The 25,002-nt window shown below is 34.7% G+C and overlaps 4 protein-coding genes across 8 annotated transcripts; 3 read left to right on the top strand and 1 right to left on the bottom strand.

Moving 5' to 3' along the window:
• Positions 1-5,884: 5,884 nt before the first annotated feature.
• Positions 5,885-9,273, top strand: LOC117624504 (cysteine synthase 2). Of its 2 annotated transcripts, XR_004585333.1 has the most exons (7): positions 5,885-6,223; positions 6,496-6,570; positions 7,143-7,286; positions 7,503-7,901; positions 7,989-8,224; positions 8,516-8,929; positions 9,114-9,273. XR_004585333.1 is itself a non-coding variant. In XM_034355797.1 (6 exons), the coding sequence occupies exons 1-6, from the start codon at positions 6,023-6,025 to the stop codon at positions 8,736-8,738; spliced, it is 1,278 nt and encodes a 425-aa protein (XP_034211688.1). In that variant the 5' UTR covers positions 5,885-6,022; the 3' UTR covers positions 8,739-8,967. The 2 variants fall into 2 exon arrangements, 1 of the variants encoding a protein (XP_034211688.1); XM_034355797.1 differs by lacking the exon at positions 9,114-9,273 and having other exon boundaries at positions 8,516-8,967.
• A 446-nt stretch (positions 9,274-9,719) lies between these two features.
• Positions 9,720-11,747, bottom strand: LOC117624506. Its single transcript, XM_034355798.1, has 3 exons — positions 11,411-11,747; positions 10,316-10,416; positions 9,720-10,185 (listed from the first exon to the last, which is right to left on the bottom strand). The coding sequence occupies exons 1-3, from the start codon at positions 11,463-11,465 to the stop codon at positions 9,901-9,903; spliced, it is 441 nt and encodes a 146-aa protein (XP_034211689.1). The 5' UTR covers positions 11,466-11,747; the 3' UTR covers positions 9,720-9,900.
• Positions 11,748-14,258: 2,511 nt separating this feature from the next.
• Positions 14,259-15,894, top strand: LOC117624837. Of its 2 annotated transcripts, none has more exons than XR_004585378.1 (2): positions 14,259-14,597; positions 15,086-15,187. XR_004585378.1 is itself a non-coding variant. In XM_034356314.1 (2 exons), the coding sequence occupies exons 1-2, from the start codon at positions 14,550-14,552 to the stop codon at positions 15,724-15,726; spliced, it is 588 nt and encodes a 195-aa protein (XP_034212205.1). In that variant the 5' UTR covers positions 14,265-14,549; the 3' UTR covers positions 15,727-15,894. The 2 variants fall into 2 exon arrangements, 1 of the variants encoding a protein (XP_034212205.1); XM_034356314.1 differs by having other exon boundaries at positions 14,265-14,597; positions 15,187-15,894.
• Positions 15,895-17,403: 1,509 nt separating this feature from the next.
• Positions 17,404-24,724, top strand: LOC117624387 (zinc finger CCCH domain-containing protein 13). Of its 3 annotated transcripts, none has more exons than XM_034355590.1 (12): positions 17,405-17,538; positions 18,397-19,287; positions 19,384-19,417; positions 20,965-21,044; positions 21,176-21,235; positions 21,406-21,516; positions 21,985-22,062; positions 22,156-22,239; positions 22,849-23,311; positions 23,625-23,737; positions 23,968-23,998; positions 24,274-24,724. In XM_034355590.1, the coding sequence occupies exons 2-12, from the start codon at positions 18,463-18,465 to the stop codon at positions 24,432-24,434; spliced, it is 2,040 nt and encodes a 679-aa protein (XP_034211481.1). In that variant the 5' UTR covers positions 17,405-17,538; positions 18,397-18,462; the 3' UTR covers positions 24,435-24,724. The 3 variants fall into 3 exon arrangements, with proteins under 3 accessions (XP_034211484.1, XP_034211481.1, XP_034211482.1); XM_034355591.1 differs by having other exon boundaries at positions 18,400-19,287; XM_034355593.1 differs by lacking the exon at positions 23,968-23,998 and having other exon boundaries at positions 17,404-17,538; positions 24,274-24,438.
• Positions 24,725-25,002: the final 278 nt, after the last annotated feature.

A 25,002-nucleotide genomic window follows, 5' to 3' on the forward strand; every position in this document is an offset into this window, starting at 1 on the left:
TCATAATTTCATCTTTTATGGTAATTAGCTTGCAGTTTGTTTACCAAAATGCCCATCATGAAGAAGAACAAAGTTTTCTTACTTGAATAATAATAACCAAGATAGATTTCAAACTTTTTTGTTACATTCTTCTATCTGCTCATAATGAACAACTTGGTGCGCAATTTGGTGAGCCACCTTGGAACAAATGGTACCAAAAGACAATATAATAAATTAATAATAAAGTTTGAAGAGTGTGTTGAAGTGCAAAATAAAATTACTTTTTCAAATTGACATGTAGATAAGCACAGTACAATTTGAACTTTACTTCCTACTTAAACTTTTGAGGACTAATTTTGAGTGTTATTTGCAAACCCTTTTGTTTGTTAAGGAAACATATACAATACAAAGAAAATTGTATTAATCATGACAAAGAGAAAGAAGAATTTAATATTCGACTCCAATTATACTCATTCTGAATGATATTAAGTGAATTTCAAATCACTTAAAAACATCAATACTAAACAACGCACTCTTAGTTAAATAATGTGCAACACAGTTAGCTTCCCGACGCATGTATAACACCTGATGAAAACAACAGTGAAATTTATCCCAAAAAAAAAAGTTTTACAACAATAATGAAGGTGGTTAGAGAATGTTTGAATTTTTGTTCTTTTTCCATAGTAAACAAGGGTGTTATAGTCATTGTTAGGAAAACTTAAATGGATCCACATATACACTGTCGGTTTTCAGTGAAAGACAAATTGTCGTGCTTCTTTTTCAAATGAAGAGTTAACCAAAGTTTTTGTTTGTTTTTGGGAAAGCTAAGATCTAACACATGGCTCAGTAATTCGAGGCAGAGTCATCCAAAAGAGAATAATTATCAGCACAGCAGTAACTAGTAACTAGTAATAGTACCTTTTGAAATGGGTTTGGTAAGGGAGAAAAACAGAAATAATATTTTTTGTTATTTTTTGTTAATAACATAATAATATATATGAGATAATTTTTTTGTGTGTCATTATGTTTACTGATCGGGAATACCAAAATAATAATGCCCCCCATTACAAGTAAATTTTTTTCTTGGAGAATGCCAGTAATCGTCTTTTCAACTTTCTCTTTTGGACCTTCTTTCTTTTTCTTATAACATATGACACTCCTCATACACTTAAAATAATGAAAATAATACATCAAACAAACCACCTTTTGTTTTCCAAGTTTACCCTTATTAAATGCATTGTCCTTCAATTTATCCAATTTTTCTTACAACTCTCTTACCATATGTAAAAAATTTTAAAAAATTCTATTTTTTAAAAAGAAAATGTCTATTTTTTAAAGAGGAAAAACGGTTTTTTTTTTTGTTATAAAAAAAACACAATAATGACCTTCAAAAAATCCACATAAGATATATCCTTATTTTTTATAAGGACAAAAGACTTCCTTCTAAGGAATTTCATTGATTGCATTTTCAAACCATTAATTAGGTAAGTTTTATTTGTTGGAGTCTTTCAAAAAAGAAAAGAAAAAACAAACTAATGTTTTTTCTTATTTAATTTTTTAACAAGGTGATAAGAAAGTTGTAACAAATTTGGACAATAAATTTAAGGAAACATTAAAATCAATACAAAAATTAAGGGTAAATTTGGAAACAAATGTTACCTTATTTGATGCATTAATTACATTGTTTTTAGTGTAAGGAAAGTAACACAGGTCATGAGAAAAAGGGAGAAGGTTGGAGAGAAGGTTGCTAGCATTCTCCCAACTTTCTTTCCCTCTGTGAATGAGTCTTGTGGGATTTACATGAGGTGGTAGGGATGACTATATTTTAATCAATAACACTACGTCACATCGGCTGATCACATTGTTAGGAACCTTCATCATTGCTGAGCTGGATTAGTGATGAGCTGGCATAGTTAGTTTGTTAATTTATTAGTTAAAAAATTAGTTTCTAACCAAATTGGTTAATGAGCTATATTAGGCAATTATTGTATCAAGAATGAGTTGTTGAGAATATTGTACTGTTTCGATAATTCAATAAATAATACTTGTTACCTCTGTGTAATTCTAGGGTTAAGGTTGAAAGGGGTTTAAGACACAATCATATGTGACAATTGTTAAAAGTCTTATATAGTTTTGCTAGTAACTTTCTCTCCGAGGAGGGGCCTTGTGTCTGATTAGGTAGTTGACAAGGCAAAGCTAACTAAGGGAATTTGGAAGATCAACCACACTAACTGAGACACAACCTATACTCCTACTGAAGGCAGTAGTAGGGAATTCTCCGCAATGGGAGAAAGCCTGACAAAGCAATGCCGCATCGAGGTAGAAGAGGCAACGAAAGCATCGGCTTTCTTTGTGCTATAGCCATGGTAAAATAGAGGATGCAAGCATTATCTGAATGATTAGGCTTAAAGCTGTAGGTGGCTAGTATAGTCCACTTGCTACTAAAGTTATTTGCAAATTGACATATTATCTACCGCATGATGTGGCATAGTCCTCTAGTCTTTCTCCAATGAGTTTTAGCACCCACACACACGTTCCCCCAACCAAAAAAGGAGCCATTCATTGGTAAGTCTTCCTTTAGTCTTCATTGATTGATTGGTAAAAGTCTTCCTCTAGTCTTCATTGATTGATTAGTAAAAGGCTTCCTCAAGTCTTATAAACACCCACTTTTGTTCCACTCCTCAAAACAAAGGAGGAGGACATGTATTTTACTTTTTCATTTATGAGCACATGTATATCCTTTTCTGATAAGTCTACCTTTAGAATTTTCTTCGTCATTTAATATAAAAATTACATCAAGAAAGAACTGAAATTTCATACATTATTTCGTTGACTAAACTGTCTTCCTCTAGAAATTTGAGTCATTTAATATGAAAATTACAAAAAGAAAGAGCGGAAATTCCATATATTATTTCATTGACTAATCTGTCTTCCTCTAGAATTTTCTTCGTCATTTAATATGAAAATTACATAAAGAAAGGGAGGAAATTCCATACATTATTTCATTGACTAATCTTTCTTCCTTTAGAATTTTCTTCGTCGTTTAATATGAAAATTACATAAAGAAAGAACGGAAGTTCCATACATTATTTCATTGACTAATCTATCTTCCTTTAGAATTTTCTTCATCATTTAATATAAAATTTACATAAAGAAAGAATGGAAATTCCATACATTATTTCATTGACTAATATGTCTTCCTTTTTGTTTGTTCCCCTAATACACGATAGGAACTCATACACATCAATAAGTTCATGAATAATAGAAAATTGACAGACTAGTTAAGGAAAGGCAGTGTGCATGTGAAGAAGTGAGAAATGTAAAAATTTCCACATGAGAAAAAACTAACGGTTAGCATTTGTTTCATTGAATGATATGGAATGCTAGTAACCTTCTCTCCAACTTCTCTTTTGGACCTTTTCCTTTTTCCTCATGACATGTGTTACTTCCCATACACTTAAAATAATGATATTAATACATCACACAAACCACCTTTTGTTTTCCAAGTTTACCCTTATTAAATATACTGTCCTTCAATTTATCCAATTTTTTTTTACAACTCTCTTACCATATGTAAAAAATTTAAAAATTATGTTGTTTTTAAAAGACAATGTCTATTTTTTAGAGGATTTTTTTTTTTTTGGTTAAAAAAAACACAATAATGACTTTAAAAAAATCCACAAAAGATATATCCTTTTTTTTATACAAACAAAAGACGTCCTTCTAAGGAAGTCTGTTTTAAAAGGAAGTTCATTGATTGTATTTTCAAACCATTAATTCGGTAAGTCTGATTATTGAAATTTTTTTTTTCTAAACCATTAATTAGGTAAGTCTTATTTGTTGGAGTCTTTCAAAAAAGAAAAAGAAAAACTAATGTTTTTTCTTATTTAATTTTTTGAAAAAGTGATAAGAAAGTTGTAACAAATTTGGATAATAAATTTAATGAAACATTAAAATCAATACAAAAAATGAGGGCAAATTTGGAAACAAATGTTATCTTATTTGATGCATTAATTACATTGTTTTTAGTGTAAGGAAAGTGACATATGTCATGAGGAAAAGGGAGAAGGTTCAAAAGAGAAAGTTGGAGAGAAGGTTGCTAGCATTCCCCTTTTTTCTATTTGGCAGTTGTAGTACATCAGTAACTAGTAACCAGTAACTTCAAACATTAAAAAAAAAAAAACAAACAAACAAACAAACTAGTAACCAGTAACTAGTAACATGGATTAAATATTGGGAAAGTGCATTATGATTATTTTCTTATTAGCTTACCATCTTTAAAAAAAACCCTCATTAACTTAGCTCCAATCGCCACCACCCCTACCTCCTTTAGGGGTGGTGGCCTCCTTCCCTACCCCTCCTCCCTTTCTCTTGCCTCTTCTCCCTTCCTCTCCGTTCCTCCCCTCTGTTGAGATTGTTTACCTATTTTTTGGTTAGTTTTCGCTTGGCTGGGCTGGTGATTTCGTTGGTGACTCTTGTAGTTTTGTTGCCCTTGGGAATCTTTGGTGAGTTGGGTGTTTACGGTTTCTTGAGTTGTAATAATTGCATCAAGTCTTTGTGAGTTGGGTGTTTATTTGTAGTCTAATCTCTACTTGTGAGAGTTTTAAAGTTGTAGTGGTAGTTTTAGGCATTGTAGTTCATGTCTGACTTGTTCATGCTTGCAGTTTTTATGCAAAAATTTCTTTGGCCTTATGTGGCTATTAGTGGAGATACACCTTGTGCTCTTAATGTTGTTGATGTGTTTTTATGTATTTGGATTAACCCTACGTTGTTACTATGCTTTCATCTTTGTATTAACCATTTATGGATATTTTTAATAGCCCTTATAACTTATGGTCTTTGTACCTAATTTATAAATACAATTATTGCTTTTCTTTAGTTAAAAAAAATTTTGTAAATAAAAAAAGAAGAAGCTTATTTTCTCTTCTTTCCTTCTCTTTCTTTTTGAGTTTGAAACTTTGAAATAAAAAGTGGACCATTCTCAAGGAGTTTATAAGAATTGAGATTTTAACTTATTCCACTACAACCTTATAGATTTAAAAGTATTAGTTATTTACATTAACACTCTCTCCGAGGTTTCAAATTGTTTTTATAAAACCCCTTCCATTGATTTCTATCTAAAAATTACTGATGTCATAAATTTTTTTTTTCTCCATATAACAAAGTTAACTTCAAATACTGCACATACATATCTAATCATTGATGTTCTAATATTTTTTATGACATCATCAATTTTTAGACGGAAAATTAGAAGAAGAGGTTATGTGAAAACAATTTGACCAAATTCATTTGAAATTTGACACTTTTAAGCCTTCTCCAATCCATTTGGTCATAAACCCAAATTTTCCCCCTCCAAAAAGTAACTATTTGGATTTTGCTCATACTCAAACCGTTTTCCCCCCAACCCTTCAAACTCAAATTTTAAGTCCACAACTTAATTAAATTGTTTAAGAATGGTTCAAGCCTTTTTTTTTTTTTTTTTTTCATGGATAACTTTTTTTCATTTAATCTTTTTAAATAACTTCATAATTTAATTTTTTGAACAATTTGACCTAAAAAAATTGAAATTCCACAAATATAATTTTATTTGAAAAATAGGTGGATATTTATAGAGTTTGGAGTGAGGTTTGGGATTGGATATGATTTAGATTCATTTGAAATATTATTTTGACCGTTGGATTTAAATTTCAGTCGTTGAATATTTTTTTACTGAGTTTTCTCAAATTTTGCCCCTTATTTTTCTTGAGTTGGGAGAAAAATTGGGCTAAATTTTTTGATATTTTGGGTTTGGTCAGCTGGGTTGGAGATAACCTTAGGCCCAGTGAAGAAGCCCGAGGAGAACCAAAGAAATCCCCAACCCAGAAGAGGATCGATGAACATGAACTAATTAACTGGCTTCTCTCTGCTCATATACATTATACCACACTTCGTCTCTCTCTTCCTTCCTAATCCTGTGCTCTCGTCAACTGGCGGGTGCTTGATCAGTGAATAAATAAATAAACTAATAAAGATTTGGTCCTGTGCCGAGGTTCGAACCGCCACAATGGCGCCTGTGAGAACCACAGGCGCTGTTGTCGCTGCAATCTCAGTGACCATAGCGTTGCTCTCTCTCTTCCTCTACAAGTCCAAGCCCTCCTCTAAAATGCTACCCTCAAAGAAAAATCCCAGAAATGGCCTCCTTGGTGCCATTGGAAACACCCCTCTCATTCGCATCAACAGCCTCTCCGAGGCGACCGGTTGTGAAGTAAGTAAGCTTTTCTCGACTTTCTTCAACAACAAAAAATTTCCTGGGTTTTCCTTTCATTTTAATTTTTACTCTAGCACTCATTGCTTTTATCAAACTCTAACTTTAACACCTATATTTATCTTCTGGCTTTTGAACTATTTTTGTTGGTTATCAATTCCATGATGATGGGTTTTTCTATTTTAGTGTAAATTTCATCTCCCTGTGATTGGAAAAGGTTTAATTCCTTATTTTTTGGGATGGTTTATTCATTTTGTTTTTGTTTTGTTCAGATACTTGGCAAGTGCGAATTTTTGAACCCCGGAGGGAGTGTGAAAGACAGAGTTGCTGTGAAAATCATTGAAGAGGTAAGCTTCTTTCGTTTCTTCTAGGATCTCAAGTGTTTTCTTTGTTTTGGGGGTGGGCTGGGGGTTCTGTATTGGAAGTTAATTCCTAGAATATGCGTAATTGGTACCACTACATAGCTTAGAGAATAGATATTCTCTGAAACGCAGAATTTGTTGAACGTATATAAGTTCACATAATTTCAACTCTGTTTTCTTTTTCTTTTCCTTTTTTTCTTCCTTCCTGAGCATCTAGTTAATGCTTTTCAAACAGTCGTACATTTGTTGAAGAAACGAACTTTGGATTTACCGTGCTACTTTTGTTGTCAAATTATCCAAATATTAAGAATATACAAAGGTCCATAAGTTTGGTATTGTACATATTTTCTCTGCAGGTGATACATATTTTGTAGCATTTAAGTTGACATAAGATTGTAGCTTCTGAATTTGCTTTCGTTTCAATGAACTAGGTAAATTTATCTTTTTTTATATTGTTCTTGCCTTTTAGTAGTTTAGATAATCAGTTGCAATACATTGTTGACCGTAATTGGTCGGTCTTTTGAGTCACGTGTGTTCTGGTTTTTGGTTCTATACAGGCTTTGGAATCTGGAGACCTTGCTCCAGGTGGAGTAGTCACTGAGGGGAGTGTTGGAAGCACAGCTATTAGCCTTGCTACTGTTGCTCCAGCTTATGGTTGCAAATGCCACGTGGTTATACCTGATGACGTTGCTATTGAGAAGGTATTTAGAGAATGCATTTTGGATTAGCAACATGGAGTAATGGACCATGTATCAGCTACAGGTACTTTTGGGGTGTCTGATATGAGCAAACTCCAGAAACCCCCCAGTACCAAAAAGCATGACCTCCCTCCCGCCCCTTTTTTTTCCTTTAAAAAATAAACATTATGTTCTGCTCTGTACTAAATTTTGCTTCTGTTGTGCCATCCTTTTCTCCAGTCTCAAATACTTGAAGCCCTGGGAGCCACTGTAGAAAGGGTAAGGCCAGTGTCAATCACACACAGAGACCACTTCGTCAATGTTGCTAAACGACGGGCATCAGAAGCAAATGAGTTTGCATTAAAGCATAGAAAAGATGATGCGAATCAGAGGGGTGTTGCCAATGGCACCACCGAGAAGACTAATGGTTTCCAATATGATGAAGAGAAACAAAGTTTGTTTTCAAGGAACTGTACAGGTGGTTACTTTGCTGATCAGTTTGAAAATCTGGCAAACTTCCGGGCCCACTATGAGGCTACTGGGCCTGAGATTTGGGAACAGACTGGAGGAAATGTAGATGCATTTGTGGCGGGAGCAGGAACAGGTGGTACTCTGGCAGGTGTTTCTAAGTTTCTCCAGGTCCACTACTTTTCCCATCTTAAATTGTTTTGTTCATCTTCTGGTAAAATATAGTTGTATTAATCAATGTTGTTTTGTGTTCAACAGGAAAGGAATTCAAACATTAAATGCTTCCTAATAGATCCTCCTGGTTCTGGTTTATTCAATAAAGTTACGAGGGGAGTGATGTACACCAGAGAGGAGGCTGAAGGACAAAGGCTAAAGAATCCATTTGACACGATAACTGAGGGAATTGGAATCAATAGAATAACAAAGAATTTTATGATGGCAAAACTTGATGGGGCTTTCCGAGGCACAGATAAGGAAGCTGTTGAAATGTCCAGGTTGGTCCATACTCTTGTTCTCAGAAATCACATTTTCATAGTGCTTTCTTGATTGCTGAGAGGTTCAGAAAATGGAAGTAGTTGGAAATGATTTTTTGTCAATATCCTCTATGATTCCTGGTTTGTGTCCAGTATATTTTCCTTTTCCAAATAATTAGTTAAACAGGTATTTTGAGTATGTTCAATCATATACCAGTTGATGTAAGATGGAAAATCCCACTTTCTTTCATTCGTTCGGTAATGTTCAAGCAAGAATGTTTAGTTCATAAGATTTTTATGCTTAAACCTCAGGTTTCTTATGAAGAATGACGGGCTGTTTTTGGGGAGTTCTTCAGCCATGAATTGTGTTGGAGCAGTACGAGCGGCACAGTCAATTGGTCCTGGTCACACAATTGTGACTATTTTGTGCGATAGTGGGATGAGACATCTGAGCAAATTTTTCAGTGCTGATTATCTATCTCAATATGGTTTGACACCTTCGGCTAGCGGATTAGAGTTCCTGGGTGTTGGATGAAATATGTACCCGCCAAGGGATTCTCCATTTTCCTCTACATTCATCCAAATAGAACCAGTGGCTAAGTTAATTTTTAGGGTTGGTTGCATAGATACAAGCCTTTATCCATCTGAAGTTCTGAAATTTTGAAGATAGTAGTTTCTGAAGCAGCAACATTACAGCAGAAGTATCCTCAATAGATTTCTATTACAGTTTATTTATTACATTTTCCTAAGACTACATTATTTTTTACAGGCAAAAAGCATAATTTCATTAGAGACGATTATTTATCGTACATTATCAATTTCGAGGCATTGTGCTCTTAACGAATTCTGTGGCTCTACAATTCCATCCTTTTCCTGTACATGCTAGTCTATCAAGGTAATAGTACCCCAGGCATTGTGCTCTTTACGAAATCTATGGCTCTAGGCCATAATCACTTTTATGGAGAATAATCGTTCTCACCATTTGAAATTAGTCTTATTCTCATTCTGATAGACATTAAATTTTATGCTGGGAAATAGAACTGTGTATATAGAGGATTCTTAAATTTTAATTGGGTTTGTACAAGGTTCACAACATCTGTTTTGGGACTACAATCACTATTTATGATAGTCCCATTCTCAAGCCCCTTTTCCCATCAACCAAACACATCCTAAATCCATCGATTGGAATACGTCACTGAGTTATTAGCTGAATCCATAGAGCCGCAATGTAGTAAAGTTATTAGCTTCGAATATGTCACTGAGCCACTCTGCTCTGCAGATTAACCTTGTATGTCGCTGACTCCCCAAAAAAAACCCAACCCAGTGACACCGACCCGTAATCCTTCAACTGCAAAGAGCGGGAGGTAATCGTTGCTCTGTGCAGCCAGCCTAGAAACCCAGTGACCTAGAGCCTTCACTCGAGCCACGGGGTTCTAAAACCAGGAGTTTACAGAATTAAAACCTAGTACATAATATATATGCATACATTCTTGAGATGCCATGGACAAACAAATAATTGAATTCAAACAGCCAAATTCTTTTATGATAATTTCTGCAATAATCGTGAAAGCTTCAACTAAAATTTTATTGTCAAGATACATGGCCTCAAATATCTCCAGAGATCCAAATAGATCAAAACCAAAAAATGGGTGCCAAAGTCAAATATCTTGAATATTGTAAGATATCAGATACTCCAATCACTGGGTGTTCCACTTCTCAAATTGCGACTCATGACAGTGAGGGTCTAGCCAATCCCTGTTAGAATCCTTTGCCATGCTGCTACTTCCTTTCCCACCACCCACAAGCTCTCGCAGATTCTCCACCTTGTTCTCTCGACCTGTCCCAGTACTTCTCCTATCTGCTTCCTTCAGTTTCTGCTTGAACTTCTGCTTACGGCTGGAAGGGTTTACCTCTTGCTGCTGCTTTGATTGCGAAGGGGGAGCCCCGTGCGGTCCTAAGTAGATCTTCTCTTCTCCTTTGGCCTGCAGAAAAGAAGACAACTTCAATAAATAAGTTGCAAGGTCTCAGAATTAAGACTTTCTGAAGGCGTTCAAATGTGTTCTTTTTTCTTTTACTACATACAAGGAACTAGCTAGATCACTTGCAACTGACCTTTGGAGATGGAGGTTTTGAGGCTTCTATTGTTGGAGCATCATGATTACTTTTATCTTGGTCTTCAATAACCAAGCTCGGAATCACAAATCCATCAGTGTCTAATGCAAGAAACAGTCATACATTAATGCCAAAACAATTAAATACTCATCAAATGAATTCAGAAGGTGTGTTGCATTGCTGAAACTAACAAATACATTACAATCAACCGTAATCTGTCACACAAACCCAATATGCAGTTCTGATATCGTTTGACAAAATAATTTACAAGTATTTTTGGGTTATAGAAGCACTTCCAAGTGATTTTTCCCATGAAACACTTGGGTTTTTGATAAAAAAAAATTTGGGCATGCTTATGATCAAGTTATGAAGTATGATCACTTTAAGCTCAACACTTACCTGCATCTCGGATCAAACACTTCCCTCAAATTACACCAACCAGTAGTGACACAAAATAAAAAAACACCCAGCTTATAATGCAACTGCAAGCCCATTCCCAGATCTTTAATACATAGACTGATATGAAATCCAGTAACTGAGTAAAAATGGTACTCCTTAACGATATCGATATGACATGAAAATTAGAAAATCCTATCAAGTAAATGAGCCAAGTTTCGACCCCGCATTCATAACATTGTTGCAAATTCACAATCAGACCATTCACACCAACAGGAAGAGAAACTAGAAAGAAAATCATTCCAATTGTGGTAGCAATACTCACAACACAGAAAATAATCCCCAAGTTACATGTAGCTAACCAATTCAAATTGCAAAGCCAAACCCACATCTAATACTAACAAAGCTGCTTCTGGTTTCCATTTCGTAACAAAAATAAAAATAACCAAATCACCTTAAATGTCTAAGCACGACCCAACAGAAGAATTCAGAAATCAATGTCCGAATGCACCAGAAACGTGCATAACACGATGAGTGGATTAGTCTAAGCTGATTTTAGCAAAACTACAAAAACCCACATAAATCAGGCAAAAAGATTCGAGCTTTTCTCGTTCTTTTTCACTTTTCAGAAAATTTTCTCAGTAACCAAACAAGGGAACTAGATGAAAAACGAAAAAGACAAATGCCAAAGAGTCATACCCCACTCATCTTCTTCATCAAGATGTTGAGTGGTTCGCACTGGAGAGGGGTCCATGGGACGCTGATGATCATGGATTTGACCAGCCACAGGGCACAAAAGCCCAGATCAAGATCAATCCAACAGCTCAAATCCAATGACCACAGACACAAATCCCGAGAAACCCAAGAGAAAACCTCCGTGTGTTGCTTGCGAGTGTACAAAGCCGAGCTTTTAGTTATGAGAAAACCTATGTAATGCCCCAATATGGAACATAAATATCAATTTATGTGGATGGGGAAACAACTGAGCTAACTAAAGTTTTAGAACCCTAACCCTAAAAAGACTTTGCGTTTTCTCAAGTTGTTCTCTTTGGTTAGCTGAGGTAGGCCTAGAGGATCTTTTCGTCATTTCAGGGGTTGTTTGATTCGCTGTTGACTTTCTATTCGTTAATATGCTTCGTTGGTGGTCCAGATTTGGTGAAAAAATTGTCGTGGCCTACAGTAAAGACACGGGGACGGGAACACAGATATTAAGTGGTAATAAAATTTTGGGTTATTCACTCAAATGGTCCTCAATTTTATACCCAATTTACATTTTGGTTTCTAAACTAAATTATTCGTTCAAATGATTCATCAACTCTATATTATTCAGTCCATTAGTCCTACGGCCTAATTTTCTATTAAATTTAACCAAATTTTAGAGTAAATATGACTTTTCATAATTAACAAAAAAATATATAGTTAAAATAAATATAAATTAGAAAAAATTGAAGAAAAATAGAAAAAAAATCATGAGACCCAAACCCAGTGCCCCCTCCCTCAGATTTCTTCTCCCCCATTCCCCCATAGGCCCCTTCCCCCTTCTGTTTTCCCCTCTCCTCTCCGCTCTCACACACACACTCTCTCTCTCTGCAAATTCAAAAACGAACAAATTGAAAAACAAAAATTAAAAAAATCGAACATTGTTTTAACCGCAATTATGTTTTGTCAAAAAAACTTTTGCTGAGTTCACTTTTGTTTGTAGACTTTTAATTTATTTTTATGAACATTTTAACTTAATAAAATTCAAAAGTCCTAAACACAAAAATTTCATTCATGTATATAAATGACAAACACACAAATTATGAATAAATGGGTGGTTATTTATATACTTTACAAATGATTTTTGGGTTTAGATTGATTTAATATTAACATTTTGGCCCTTATTTTTATTTTTTTTATAAAAACGTTAGATTAGTCCAATACTCTCTATTTGAGCATATTTGAGCACACGTGGTTTTAGGTTCAATTTTTTTTCACGAGTTATGTGACTCAGGTATGTTCATATCCTTCTTAAGTTATTTCAATAAGATAGCGCTAATTGAAAAGAAATTACATGAATAAAGCTTTTAAACAGTTAAATGATGAAGATGAACTAGTTTTTTACATGGTTGGCTTGGCTGGGTCAAAAAAAGTAACAAGAACACGACATAAGACTTTTAACCTAATATCATATAAGAAAATTTTGATCATGATTACAAGGGGTGCACGAGGACATTATTGGAGATCTCAAAAGGGGGAAATTTTCAAAATAGTAGGGAGGCTTGCTAATTGCAATTAACTTTTTATAAAAAGCACTTCTTTATTGGCCTAGTTACCCTCAGAGTTCAAATCAAACACATCTCAAAAGAAAGTTTCCTCTGTCTTTCTCATGATTTAAATAACTTTCATATGCGGTAATTGTAGTAACTTTTTGTTGCCCCATTCGTTAGAGATTCGGAATCACGAGCCTAACAGATAAAATATGATCATCTTATCTTGTTGCATAACCTACTACATATTTTTTTTTATCATTTTTAAAGGAATTGGAAATATTAAAAAATGTTTCCATCCATTTCTCTCCCTTTTTATATATTTACAAAAAATATGAAGAAGTGTAGGATGATGTTTTTAGAGTGCCAATAATAGCTAGTCAGAAAGGACCATTACAGTAACAGAGCAATTTAACATCAAAATTAAGACAATCTACCTCCACTAACGATCATGCAGGATTGAAGAAACTCTAGCATAAGTATCCCAATTAAGATTGTAAACTCAGAATGATAAAAAAAAATAGATAAAACTTGAAGAAAAAAAATCAAGTCATAACAATACAAATAAAACTCTCACAAATGAGAGGTGGGAAATTCTCACAAAGGAGATGTTGAAAACTCTCATAAAAATATAAGTGAAAACTATACAAAGAACCTAAAAAGTCTCTAGAACTTATTCCAAACATAAAGAAACCGTAAAAAAAACGGTGGTGGAGAAAAAGAAGTGTGTGTCAAAGGGGAAAAATAGATGCTATTAAAATGATTACCAAGATGTAAGTATTTGTTACAAAAAATTATAACCAATGGTCATGAAGCAGGTAGATTATGGATGAATCTATCTATATGTTTGCTTGCGAGAACGTGAAGGTGATGTATACCTGACAAAATGCAGCCAAATGGTCCCCGCCAGGAAATGGGCTTCCATCACAACATCAACATGCATAACTTTGAGATTCATAGCAGACAACAGAAAATGGGTCATAATTACAACTACTGCACATTTTCTTTATTTTTGGACTCCTGACAAATTTGTAGATTTAATGTATTTATATAATGACCAGCATTTATTTTTCACTATTGAGAAAGTTAGGTTAGAAACTTATCTTAGTTTGAATACTGGATAAAAAATTATGTCTGTCGGTCGTGTTGAGTGATAGAATAGTTCAATTAAAAATATGTTACGTACTCAATTTGATTATTATTTTTTATATTTTTTAAAGTCATGCATTCTTTTAACTAGATTGTTCTCGTACATTAGAAAAAAATGAAAATTTCTTAGTTTGTTTGGGAGGAAAAAAAAAAAAAATCTCTTATTTGATGTTTGTTTAGTGTGAAAATTGACTACCAAAAATGGTGGTCTTCTAGGAGTACTTTAACCCACGCTTTTGAGAGTATGCTCAATTTGATTGATGGGTTTTGTTTGGTAGCGTAGAAAAGGGGGAGAAAAGTCAAGTAATGCTCCTGGCCAGACCTAGGGATATATTGATGTATAAGATTTGGTTACATGCCTTGTTCAGTCTTCCTGCTGAGGGTCTCATTCTCAGAGGTGCCATGTGGTGAGCAGAGATGAATTGCACTTGACAATATAAATGGGAGACAGAGGACTTTGCTTTTCTCAAGAGAATCAACTTCTTCAGGTAATTACAGCTTGACTGCTTTGATGTAAGAGAGACTCAGGAAGACTCTGTGTACATCTGTGCAAAAGGGTTTTGCATTTCCCTCTGAAAAAGCTCAGATTTTAGGTACAAGGAAAGGGATCAATCTTTCAGCAAAAAAAAATAAATAAAAATCAGCAGCAAGTGAAAGTTTGCAACTTGTTTTTCTTTTCCTTTTTCCCTCTAAAAGCCTCTTTTGCAACATTTTGGTGTCAATCTTTTTTTCTCTTGCTAGTTTGGTTTGTGTTCTTATGTTCATAGATCTTGGTTTTCTAAGTTTCTGTGGGGTTATATAGAATCATTCAGTTTATTTTTTGTGCTTTTTTGTTCCCATTTCATGGATATGGATGAAATGGCTAAGAGTGAAGTACTCAATTCCTCATTGTGTTTTTCTAGACCTTCACTGCTTTGTATTGCTGTCCTAATTATTCCTTCACTGCTTTGTATTGCTGTCCTAATTCCTTCTTCAGGTTTCATTTGCTTTCTGAGCTTTGAGTTCTTCCCTCTCCTTCTTACAATTTCAATTTTGATCCTGTCAACCATTTTTGTCCTCACAAACACAAATAAAAAGGTGATTTTGGATGAGAAACCAGTTGGGAATCCTCTCTGTGGCCAAGAAAACCTTCTGCATGATGGAGAGGGAGTTAGAGAGCAACTAGTTCAAGAAGTAGAAGATCAAAATGAGATAGGGCATGAACTGCTTCCAACTGTGGAAACTGTCTCACAAACTGCCCAGCAAAATGAAAATGTTACAAATTATGAGGACCAGGTTGAACATCCTGATGTTCAATCAGAGAGTGATGAACAATCAGTTCCAAGTGAGAATTTTGAGCTCAATTGGATGTGTTCTAACGATTTGGGTCCAAAAGTTGAGATATCTGATGGTTGTTCCGTCTCTGATGATGATGATGATAGCCTCATTGAGATCAATCTTCCAGCAAGTGAGCCAAAGGAAAAGCTGCAGTCAAATTTGCCAGACTCCATTTTTAGGCAACAAGGTCTAAGAGAGCACTTAGCAGATATCAATGAGGTGAATGAGGAAGACAACCTGATTGAGATTGATATTTCCATGGGCTCTATCAAGTGTCCAAGGTTTGAGATTGAAGCATGAGTTGCAAATAACTCAAGAGGTCAATAATTTTGGATACTTTGATCTATCAGTTTGCAGTTAGAAACTAGGGTTAGGATTTAGGCTAAAGTTTCACCATCTGAATTATCTTCCTTAACAAATTTATGTTTTTTTTAATTGAAAATATATCTTGGTATTTATTTGTCTTCAGTTTCATAAGCACTGTGCTTTAAATGATACATAAAGTGGCATGGCAAATTGGTAGCCCCATTCCTCATTTTTCTTTAGGATAACCCTACAAATAATACCTCATTTTTGGCTTGAACCTGAGTCATGGAATTTTTTTTTTATTCAAGCAATATCGACTCGAGGAGGAAAAAATGGAACACATAATCTCAATTGCAAAACCACACCACATGAACTTTCATAGGCCTTTTCCATGTAGAATCCAAAGCCATGTGGTAAATTGAGTTTGGGCCTATGCTTCACGCAGCACCACCACTCTGAGTTGAAGCTATGTTTTTGCAATTTCACATCGAACTACATTTCACGAATGTTTTAATTACTTTTATTCAATTTTTGAGTAAAGTTATGATTGGAGTTGTGTTTTTGTAATTTCTATTTAAATTTTATCTAAAGACGTAGTTTAAAGAATTCATTATAAATGCTCTTATGACTAGCTTATGAGAAGTTTAAAATGCATAAGAAGGTCGACACTTGAAAGGATAGGCATATTAATACGACTCGAACAAACCTAGTTTGGTTTTCCAATTGTCTTGCAAAAACATGTGTCAAGATTTAAAAAGTTCAAGTAATCTTGATGTCTCAAAGGGAGATGTCAAATATAAAATGCTACATTTGGATTTGATGGTCTATGACAATTTGATACTTTATAAATTTTTTAAGTTCAAGTGAAATATCAAATAGCAAATTATTTTATTATACTTTTAAATGTAAACAGGACATATATGAGAATAAAACATTAAAATAATAGTGGGGCTCAATGTTACAAAATATTAAAACAACATTTGGAATCAAGTTATATGAGATGTTGTTTAAAATTTATGTAAGATTTGATTATTTAGTTGAAATTTTTTTCTCATTCAATTCTTACCATTCTATATATGCATGAGCAATTTAATATATCGGCCGGAGATTCTAATAATTATATTGTAGAAAATCTTTAAAAGTCCACACTTTGTAAAACAAATTAATTTTATATATACATGAACAATTTAGCATATCGATCGGAGATTCTAATAATTGTATCGTAAAAATTTTTTAAAAATCCACACTTTGTGAAACAAGTTAACTTCCAAAGGGAGCGAGCATCTCCATAGCTTTGCTAATGTGATTGTTCATCATCAACCAAGCATCTAAGTTGTTGCATTAAATATGTGTAACTATTCCTTTTATTTATTTTATTTGGTTATTTTACTCTTAACACTAAATTTTTCCAGTTTGCATTACAAAATTTCCTGCCGAGGGTAGTGGGCCCCACAGGCGCGACGAGTAACACCTCCAACTGAACGAATATCAAACGGCAGCCGTCGATTTGCTATGTACCATCTTAAACCAGATCTGGGCCGTGGATGGACTCCCGCTATCGAACTTCGCTCTCACGTCTGACACACAAATCCGACGAGGCAGTTAACTGCATTTTAAATCCGGATTTGGAATCCGGACTATATAAATCCGAAGCATAATGAAATTAAAAAAAATTGAAAAATAAAAAACGAACACGAAGCATATTGTTTTATTAGAGAGAGAGAGAGGGAGCCAAGCACTGAGAGTGGGACTCGAAGACTTTTTTTTTTCCTGAGCTCCAAATCAACCAACAAAATTCAAATCTCTGTAAGTTTCGTATCCTAAACTATTTTTATTGAATTGCAATTGTCAATTGTTGCTTCTTTTTTCTGTTGTAGAATTTTTGTAAAAATATTTTTGGTGATTTATTTGGGCATAATTGTGGTGCAGAGCTTAGGGTTTCCAAATGTTTGTTGCAGCTCTCAAACTTTGTGAATTCTTGGTTGGTTTCTACTGATTACTGTGCAAAATTGTTTCTCTTTTTCATGGCTCTGGTTGGTTGCCGAGAAAGTTGTAAAATGAAGTGTGATTTGTAGTTTTGAATTTCGCGTATTTTTGACCCAAACTGATCTTAGTATAATTCCTTTGCTTAAGGAAAAAAAAAAAAAAAAACCTTAACATGGCTTTGTGAAGCTGAGGCTTAGTTTAAGCAGTATAGGAGCTAAAGATTTGAAATTTGTTTCGCTTACTTTTTATCTCAGCTTTCTAAGCAAACGAAGGGAAAGATTTTTGGTGCTCATTTGGAATGCTTTTGTATTAAGTTTCAAAATTTTAAATTTTATTTGATTTTTATCCTTTTGGGATCTGTGAAAGTTATGGACTTTGTTCAGATGTAGTAAGGGCTTTCAATGTTGTGGGGACTGTTATTGTTATACTCCCCATGCTTATTTCTCCGAAATTCGATTATAGTCCTTTGGAATGTTATTTGTCAGCTAAAAGTCAGCTTTATTTGCGGCATTTTCAAATGTAATGCATTTTATTTGAATACTTCTCCAAACGGGTTGCATTCTCTTTGTTTGAAAGAATAGTAGTAGCCCCTTAAATTTCTATGAGAGGTCTTTTTATTTTTATGGTAATTTCATGCTCAGTGATACATGCGCTAAGTAAATACTACATTTGTTTCAGGAGATAGTTTTCTGATAAACTTTGGGACAAAGAATCTGCTTTAGATTAACTGAGACTGGCTTGATCATGGGTGAGGAAGACACGGTGACCAATGGCACTGAAACAGTCGTGAATGGGACTAGCCAGTCAGGGAAAACCAGTGAAGATGTGACTAATAAAAAAGGGAAGGAAAATGTCGGGGTAAAGGAAATGGATGTAGATAAGAAAGGTGACGAGAAAGCTGAAGTGGAGAAAATGGATGAAGACCTAGAGGCCAATGGATGCAAAGATGAAAAATTGAAAGAAGAAACAAAGGAATCCAAAGTTGAGGAAAAGAAAGAAGAAAATGGTCCAAATGAAATTAAGATAGGTGATGAGAATGCTGAAGTTGAAAAAATGGATGAAGACCTAGAGGCTGATGGAAGCAGAGATGAAAAATTAAAAGAAGAAAAAGAGGAACTTAAAGTAGAGGAAATGGAAGAAGAAACTGGTCCGAATGAAAAAAAGGAGACCGAAGAAAAGACTGAAGAAAAGAGGGAATTTGAAGTGGAGGAGGACAAGGTAAAGAAGGCAGAAGAGAAGGCAGAAGAGTTGGAAGAAGAAAAAGAAGAGAAAGAAGAAGAAAAGGAAGAAGAGAAGGAAGAAGAGATGGAAGAAGAGAAGGAAGAAGAAAAGGAAGAATATAAGGAAGAAGCGAGGGCAAAAGAAGCTAAGGTGGAGAAAGGGCCGAGGAAGCGTGGAAAAGGAAAGAGTGTGGAGAAAACTAAAGAGAAGAAAAAGGAAGTGGCAGAAAAGAAGGAGCCAGAGCAAAGGACTCCTACTACTGATCGACCTGTACGTGAGCGGAAATCAGTTGAAAGGCTGGTGGCATCTATTGAAAAAGATGCTGTCAGGGAATTCCAAATAGAAAAGGTCTTCTTTTTATTTGTTTTGTGGTCTAAAGATATCAGTTTCAGTTATCTATTGCTGGGGATTATTTTGTTTATAGTCTTACCTTTAACATTGTAGGGGCGCGGTACACCATTGAAAGACATACCTAATGGTATGGCTTCTGCCCTTTTGTTCTGTTATTTTTACTCTACTGTCCATGAACCTCACTGTGGTTTTCTCTGTCAAAATTAATCTTGTACAAGTTCTAATTTGTTTTGACATGATATGAAATCCAAGAATCCACTTGCATATTCTTTTCACGTTTAAAAATTTGTCTCAGTAGTTACCTGTTAGCCTTCTGTTCATTTTTACTGATCAAGTCATTCAATAGGACTATGAAGGGGTCGGAGCTGTTAGGAATATATTTTCTTGTTTTGTATGCTGTGTGGGGTCTGGCGTTAATGAAGCTGGAATATGAACTATATGATATTCTTAATATTACTAGTGCCCCTTATTATGCCGTTCAAGCATAGAAGCTTTAAAAGTTTTTTTGAAGGCGTGACAGAGAGGGCTCTAAGGCCCAAGCCCTAATTTGGAATATGATGATGTTAGGCATACATGGGATCTTGGGTAATTGGTTTTTATTGAGTTCAGTCAATATGGGGTATTGTTGTATGGTCTTTACCGCAGTAGCCAAGATTCCTTTATGTATATAGTTTGTCTATTGGGTAAATATATAGTCCTATAATAACTAATGTTACTAAGTGTGGTAATTCATGTAGCGGGTAAATACATGGTCCTTTAATAATTAATTTTGGTTCAATGCATCCATGGCCTCAACGTATAGGTAGAAGTCACAAATCACTTTTAGTTGCCAGCCTAGTAGAGCTCTATATAAGGCTTGTGAACCCTTTTTCTTTCAAAGAAATGAATGAATTTAGAGATTTTCCAGCAAGCACACGTTTCTCTTTAGGATTGTCTGATGCAACCTAACCCTAGATGTGATGCCTTGGGCCTCTAAGAGTGATTCCTAGAATCTTACTGGTCTGATGCTAGTAGTTTCTATCCTTGCTTTGCTTACTTAAGGTTCCATCATTTTCTTATCTACCAACAATTTACAGCAACCAAAAGCCTAAAATAGCATTTATGGTGTGATGCTAGTAGTTTCTATCCTTGCCTTTCTCTCTTAAAATTACAGCTTTTCCTTATCTACCAACAATTTACACCAACCAAAAGCCCAAAAGAGCATTTCCGCATTTTTTTTCTTTCTTGCTGTATCAAGTTGTTCAAATCATGTCAAAATATGAAAAGTTAGAGTGAGGCCGGAGTAAGGAGATTGTGACTACTACACCTGCGTTTAATTCTTTCATTTATAATAATGGAAATTTCATGTGCAGGTATTGGCAATTATACTTTTCTGTCTTATAGATTCAGTTTTCTATGTTAATATCTAAGTGCCTTTTCCTGTTTATCCAGTTTTGCTTGGAAGAAATCCATATAGAACCCTTTCAAGTGATGTATAGCATGAAAATGATTATTTAATAGAACAATTTCTCTTCCTTAGCCTTTTGGTTTTTCTACACCAATGCGTAAGACTAAATTGTTGTTGCTTTGATTCACAAGATCATAGTCTTACAATTTAAGAGTTGTTGAAGGTTCTTTACATTCAAATATATGGCAATGCAAACTTATGATGTTTGCCTTGTTCAAATTGTTCAGTGGCTTTCAAGTTGTCAAGAAGGAAATTGGATGATAGCTTAAAACTACTTCACACAATTCTTTTTGGAAGGAGAGGGAAGGTAAGTCATTACTGTCAACTTCTTATTTGTTCTGTTCGATATACTACAAAATTAAACTACACATATAAAAGCTCTTGGAAGATTCTAAAGCTAGTATTTCCTCATATGTGACTTTCATTTAATTTTTGCAGGCAGCTGAGGTCAAGAGTAATATATCCCGATTTTCTGGTTTTGTCTGGCGTGGAAATGAGGTAAAAGGATGCATAATGAAGAAACAAAATTAGATTTTCTTCTTGCATTTAAAATATCTTTGTATGGCATGTTTTAGTGCTTTTAGGAATAGTTTGTTATCACTCAAATATGAACAGTGTGCTTTAACTCGTGATGTATTAGTGAGGTTCAAATGTTGTCATTGTTGCAGGACAAGCAAAAGACTAAGGTGAAAGAGAAATTTGACAAGTGTAATAAAGAGAAGTTGTTGGAATTCTGTGATCTGCTGAACTTACCAATTTCCAAAGCTACTACTAGGAAGGTTTGTTAACATTCTGCTGCTGCTTCTGCTGCCTGTTTCATTGGAATTTTGTCCCTTTCCATTTAATATGGTGAATCTTTTACTAAATTCACTACCTGACTGAAGTAGTGACTTTCTCACTGGTTGGAATGTTTCTCGATAGTTAATTAATTGACATTACGCACATTGTTCGATTTAGACATAACTGCCTGCTCTGCGTTTCTACTTATATTTGCACAAGAAGTGATAATCTAACCATGAGTGGACCTACAAATGCAACAGTTGATCTGTTTTGCTTTATCTAGAAAAAAAGAAAATTAAAAAAGAGGTGATGCATCCTGGGATTATCTGAAACACTGGTTTTGGTTTTCATTTGAGAGCAGAGGCGGCATATCAGAAATGAATTTTTAGCTCAATTTTAAAAACTAATTTTGGTATTGTCAAACTTGGAAGTGCAATTGCTTAAATGAGCTAAAAATACAAATGCAGGAGGATATAGTTGCAAAGCTGATAGACTTTTTGGTGTCCCCTCATGCCACAACCACTTCTCTCCTTGCAGAAAAAGAGGTTTATTTACTTAGCTGCAAATATTTCCCCTTTGAGAGAATTGTTTTCTTGCACAGTAGGTTCACAATTTTTCATTTCCTACTGAAATATCAGTCAAGTAAGGGCAAAAAGCGCAAGAGGGCAACTAAAGGAAGTTCATCAGCATCTGGGGGCACAAATTCAAAGCGCTCAGCAAAGGTATTATTTTCTCATCCCGTAATCTCATAAGCAAAGTTGTGATTTGAGCATTAGTATAGTAACCTAATTGGTGCTTCATTTTTTGTGCTGTCTTACTGTAACTATAAAAGATTCTACCTAAAGTCAGCAAAAGTAGGTTTTTTTTTTTTTTTTGTTTTGTTTTGTTTTGTTTTTTTTCCTTCCGGTTCATATATATCTTTTGCATTTGGACAAGACTTTGTCTTTCCATTTTGGTGAATCTTGTGTCTTCTGGTGAACATTATCTGTTCCTTTGCCAAACTTGGTAGAGTGTCTGAGGGGTCCATTATTACATGGCCTCAGCTGTGGGTAGAATGTGGCATCATTCTTTCAATATATGTGCCATTTCTTTGTTTAGCATTGGTGGATCGTAAGATAAGGACATATATGCACTGTTTCCGAAGGCTTTTGTAGTCATGGTGATTTTTACTGTAATTTCACCTTCAGAGGAGGAGTTTAACTAAAGAAGAAACATGCATGTGTACCTGTATAAGATTTTCTCTCTTGAATCCGTTTAGAGGGCTTCATACCCTTGATTGCTGTTTTTCTTATTTATTTGTAAAAAAATTAATTTCGCTTGTAATTTTCCAGAATCGTAGAAAGAATGATGATGATTCAAAATTGGACGACAAGAGTGCAGCAGATACAGAAGATGAGTCAGAGGAAGATGAGAAAGAAGATGAAGAAAATGTTGAGGAGGAAAACGAAAATGGTGTTCACGAAAACTCTGAGGATGAGACGCCTGAGCATTCAGAAAGTGAGGAGAAACTTGATTCTTCAGATGATAGTGAAGAAGAAGTGGAAAAGCAAAAGCCAAGGCGAAAATCATCATCCAGAAAGAAGGGTTCTTCTGCTAAAGCTCAAACTAAAAAAGCCACAGGTTCTGCTAAATCTACTCCACCACCTACTAAATCACCAAAGAAGTCATCATCAAAACGCACTCCGGTGGATGATGACAGCGATACGAGTCCAAAGGCATCCTCAAGGAAGAAGAAAAATGAGAAAGTCTCAAAAGTTCCAACTCCAACAAAATCTGCCTCAAAGGAAAAGCCTGGTACAAATCAAAATCTCTCCTTCACTTTAGTGTTATTATTGTTGTTATCATCAACATCTTATATATTTTTGGTATTAACTTTTGAAATACTTATATACCTTTGTTGTGTTTTCGTCTATTTACGTATTAACGGAAAATGGTTTATCTGGTCAAAATTTTTTTTTTTGAAAGATTTGATAACTTTATTGTTGAATACGTATGATTTTTATAAGCAATCGACTCTTGTGAATTGTTTCATTATAGAGCAAGAATTAGAGCTTTCTTCTGCCGCTTCATTCTAGTCAACATTACCAAGTGTTTTTGTTATTTGAAGGGAAAAAGGTTGCTAAAGGGAAGGACAAGACCAAGGAGGAAAAATTGAGGCCAAGTGATGACAAATTGAGAGATGCAATATGTCAAATTCTCAAAGAGGTTGACTTTAATACGGTAAGCGTAGAGTGTTAATATTGTCTACCAAAGTTGTAGTCGCATATTCTTGAATAAGCTGGTGAACATGGTTGTAAGGCGTGCTTACATGGTAAATACTGAGAACATTATAAATGTCAGAAATTAAAATGGAAGGTATCTGAAACAATTAGATTTCATGTTTATTTTACCATGGCATGTGGTAAGTAATGGTTTTTCTCATCCCACTGATGAGTTGTATTTTCTTGCAGGCTACTTTCACCGACATTCTGAAGCAACTTGGTGTGCATTTTCGTTATTGTTTTATTTAAATTTAAGACTTTTTCTTTTGTACTTTTCTGATATCTAATCGTTACTAGTTTGGCCTTGGCTTCTAAATGGTTCTTTTCAAAGAAATTTTGTAATATTTGTCCATGCTTTATTGATCTAGTAATTTGGTTAGAAACTAGGTGGAAATGATATGATATTTTTTTATTAAAGTAGTGTTTGATTAAACCAAAACTCATCTTCGGGTTTTCTTATTGGGTGCCTTACTACCTGATATTGTCCTTTTTCAGCTCGGCAATTTGATACAGATCTCAGCCCGAGAAAGTCATCCATAAAGCTCATGATCCAGGAAGAGCTTACGAAATTAGCTGATGAGGCAGATGAAGAAGAAGAAGAAGGGGGCCCAGAGAAAGATGAAACCGAGTCTGCCGGGCAAGAGGTGGAAGCCTGACCAATAATAAGGGTTATGACTGCATGGACATAGTATAGCCCCTTTGTTTATGCCTTTTGTTTTCATAACTTATCTTAATCCTGCATGTACTATTTAGTCTGTCACAGTAAGCTGGCTGTAATTTGTTGTTGGTGCTCTGTTTGCTGGAAAGTAGACTAGTAAATTAAAACCAGTGGATGTGGAATTACCCTCAGGTTCTGCTGCCATGCGGGAAGGCAGTTTGTTATGTACACATTAACATAATTTGTAGCAATTTTACTATCTAATATAACCAGCCTTTTTCTGGATGACCATGAGTTGCCCTTTAATTCACTGCTTTCTTTCACATCCTGGTTTTCTTATTTTTTATTCTGAGCATCATATGTGATCTGTTTACTCTATTTACCACCATGCCAGGCTTCCTTGCAGTAACTAAACAAATATATAAGGAAATGAATGAGAACTTGTCACAATTGGTAAGTTTTCTCAGGTATTCTTCGGCGATAACGTTTGATGGCAAAAAGTTTTGGGTGTGGTTTTATCAGTGCCACATGGCGTTACTAATTCACATGTCAAAAAATTTCGCATT

This window comes from Prunus dulcis, chromosome 4, assembly GCF_902201215.1.
Source record: "Prunus dulcis chromosome 4, ALMONDv2, whole genome shotgun sequence".
NCBI classification, from domain to species: Eukaryota; Viridiplantae; Streptophyta; class Magnoliopsida; order Rosales; family Rosaceae; genus Prunus; species Prunus dulcis.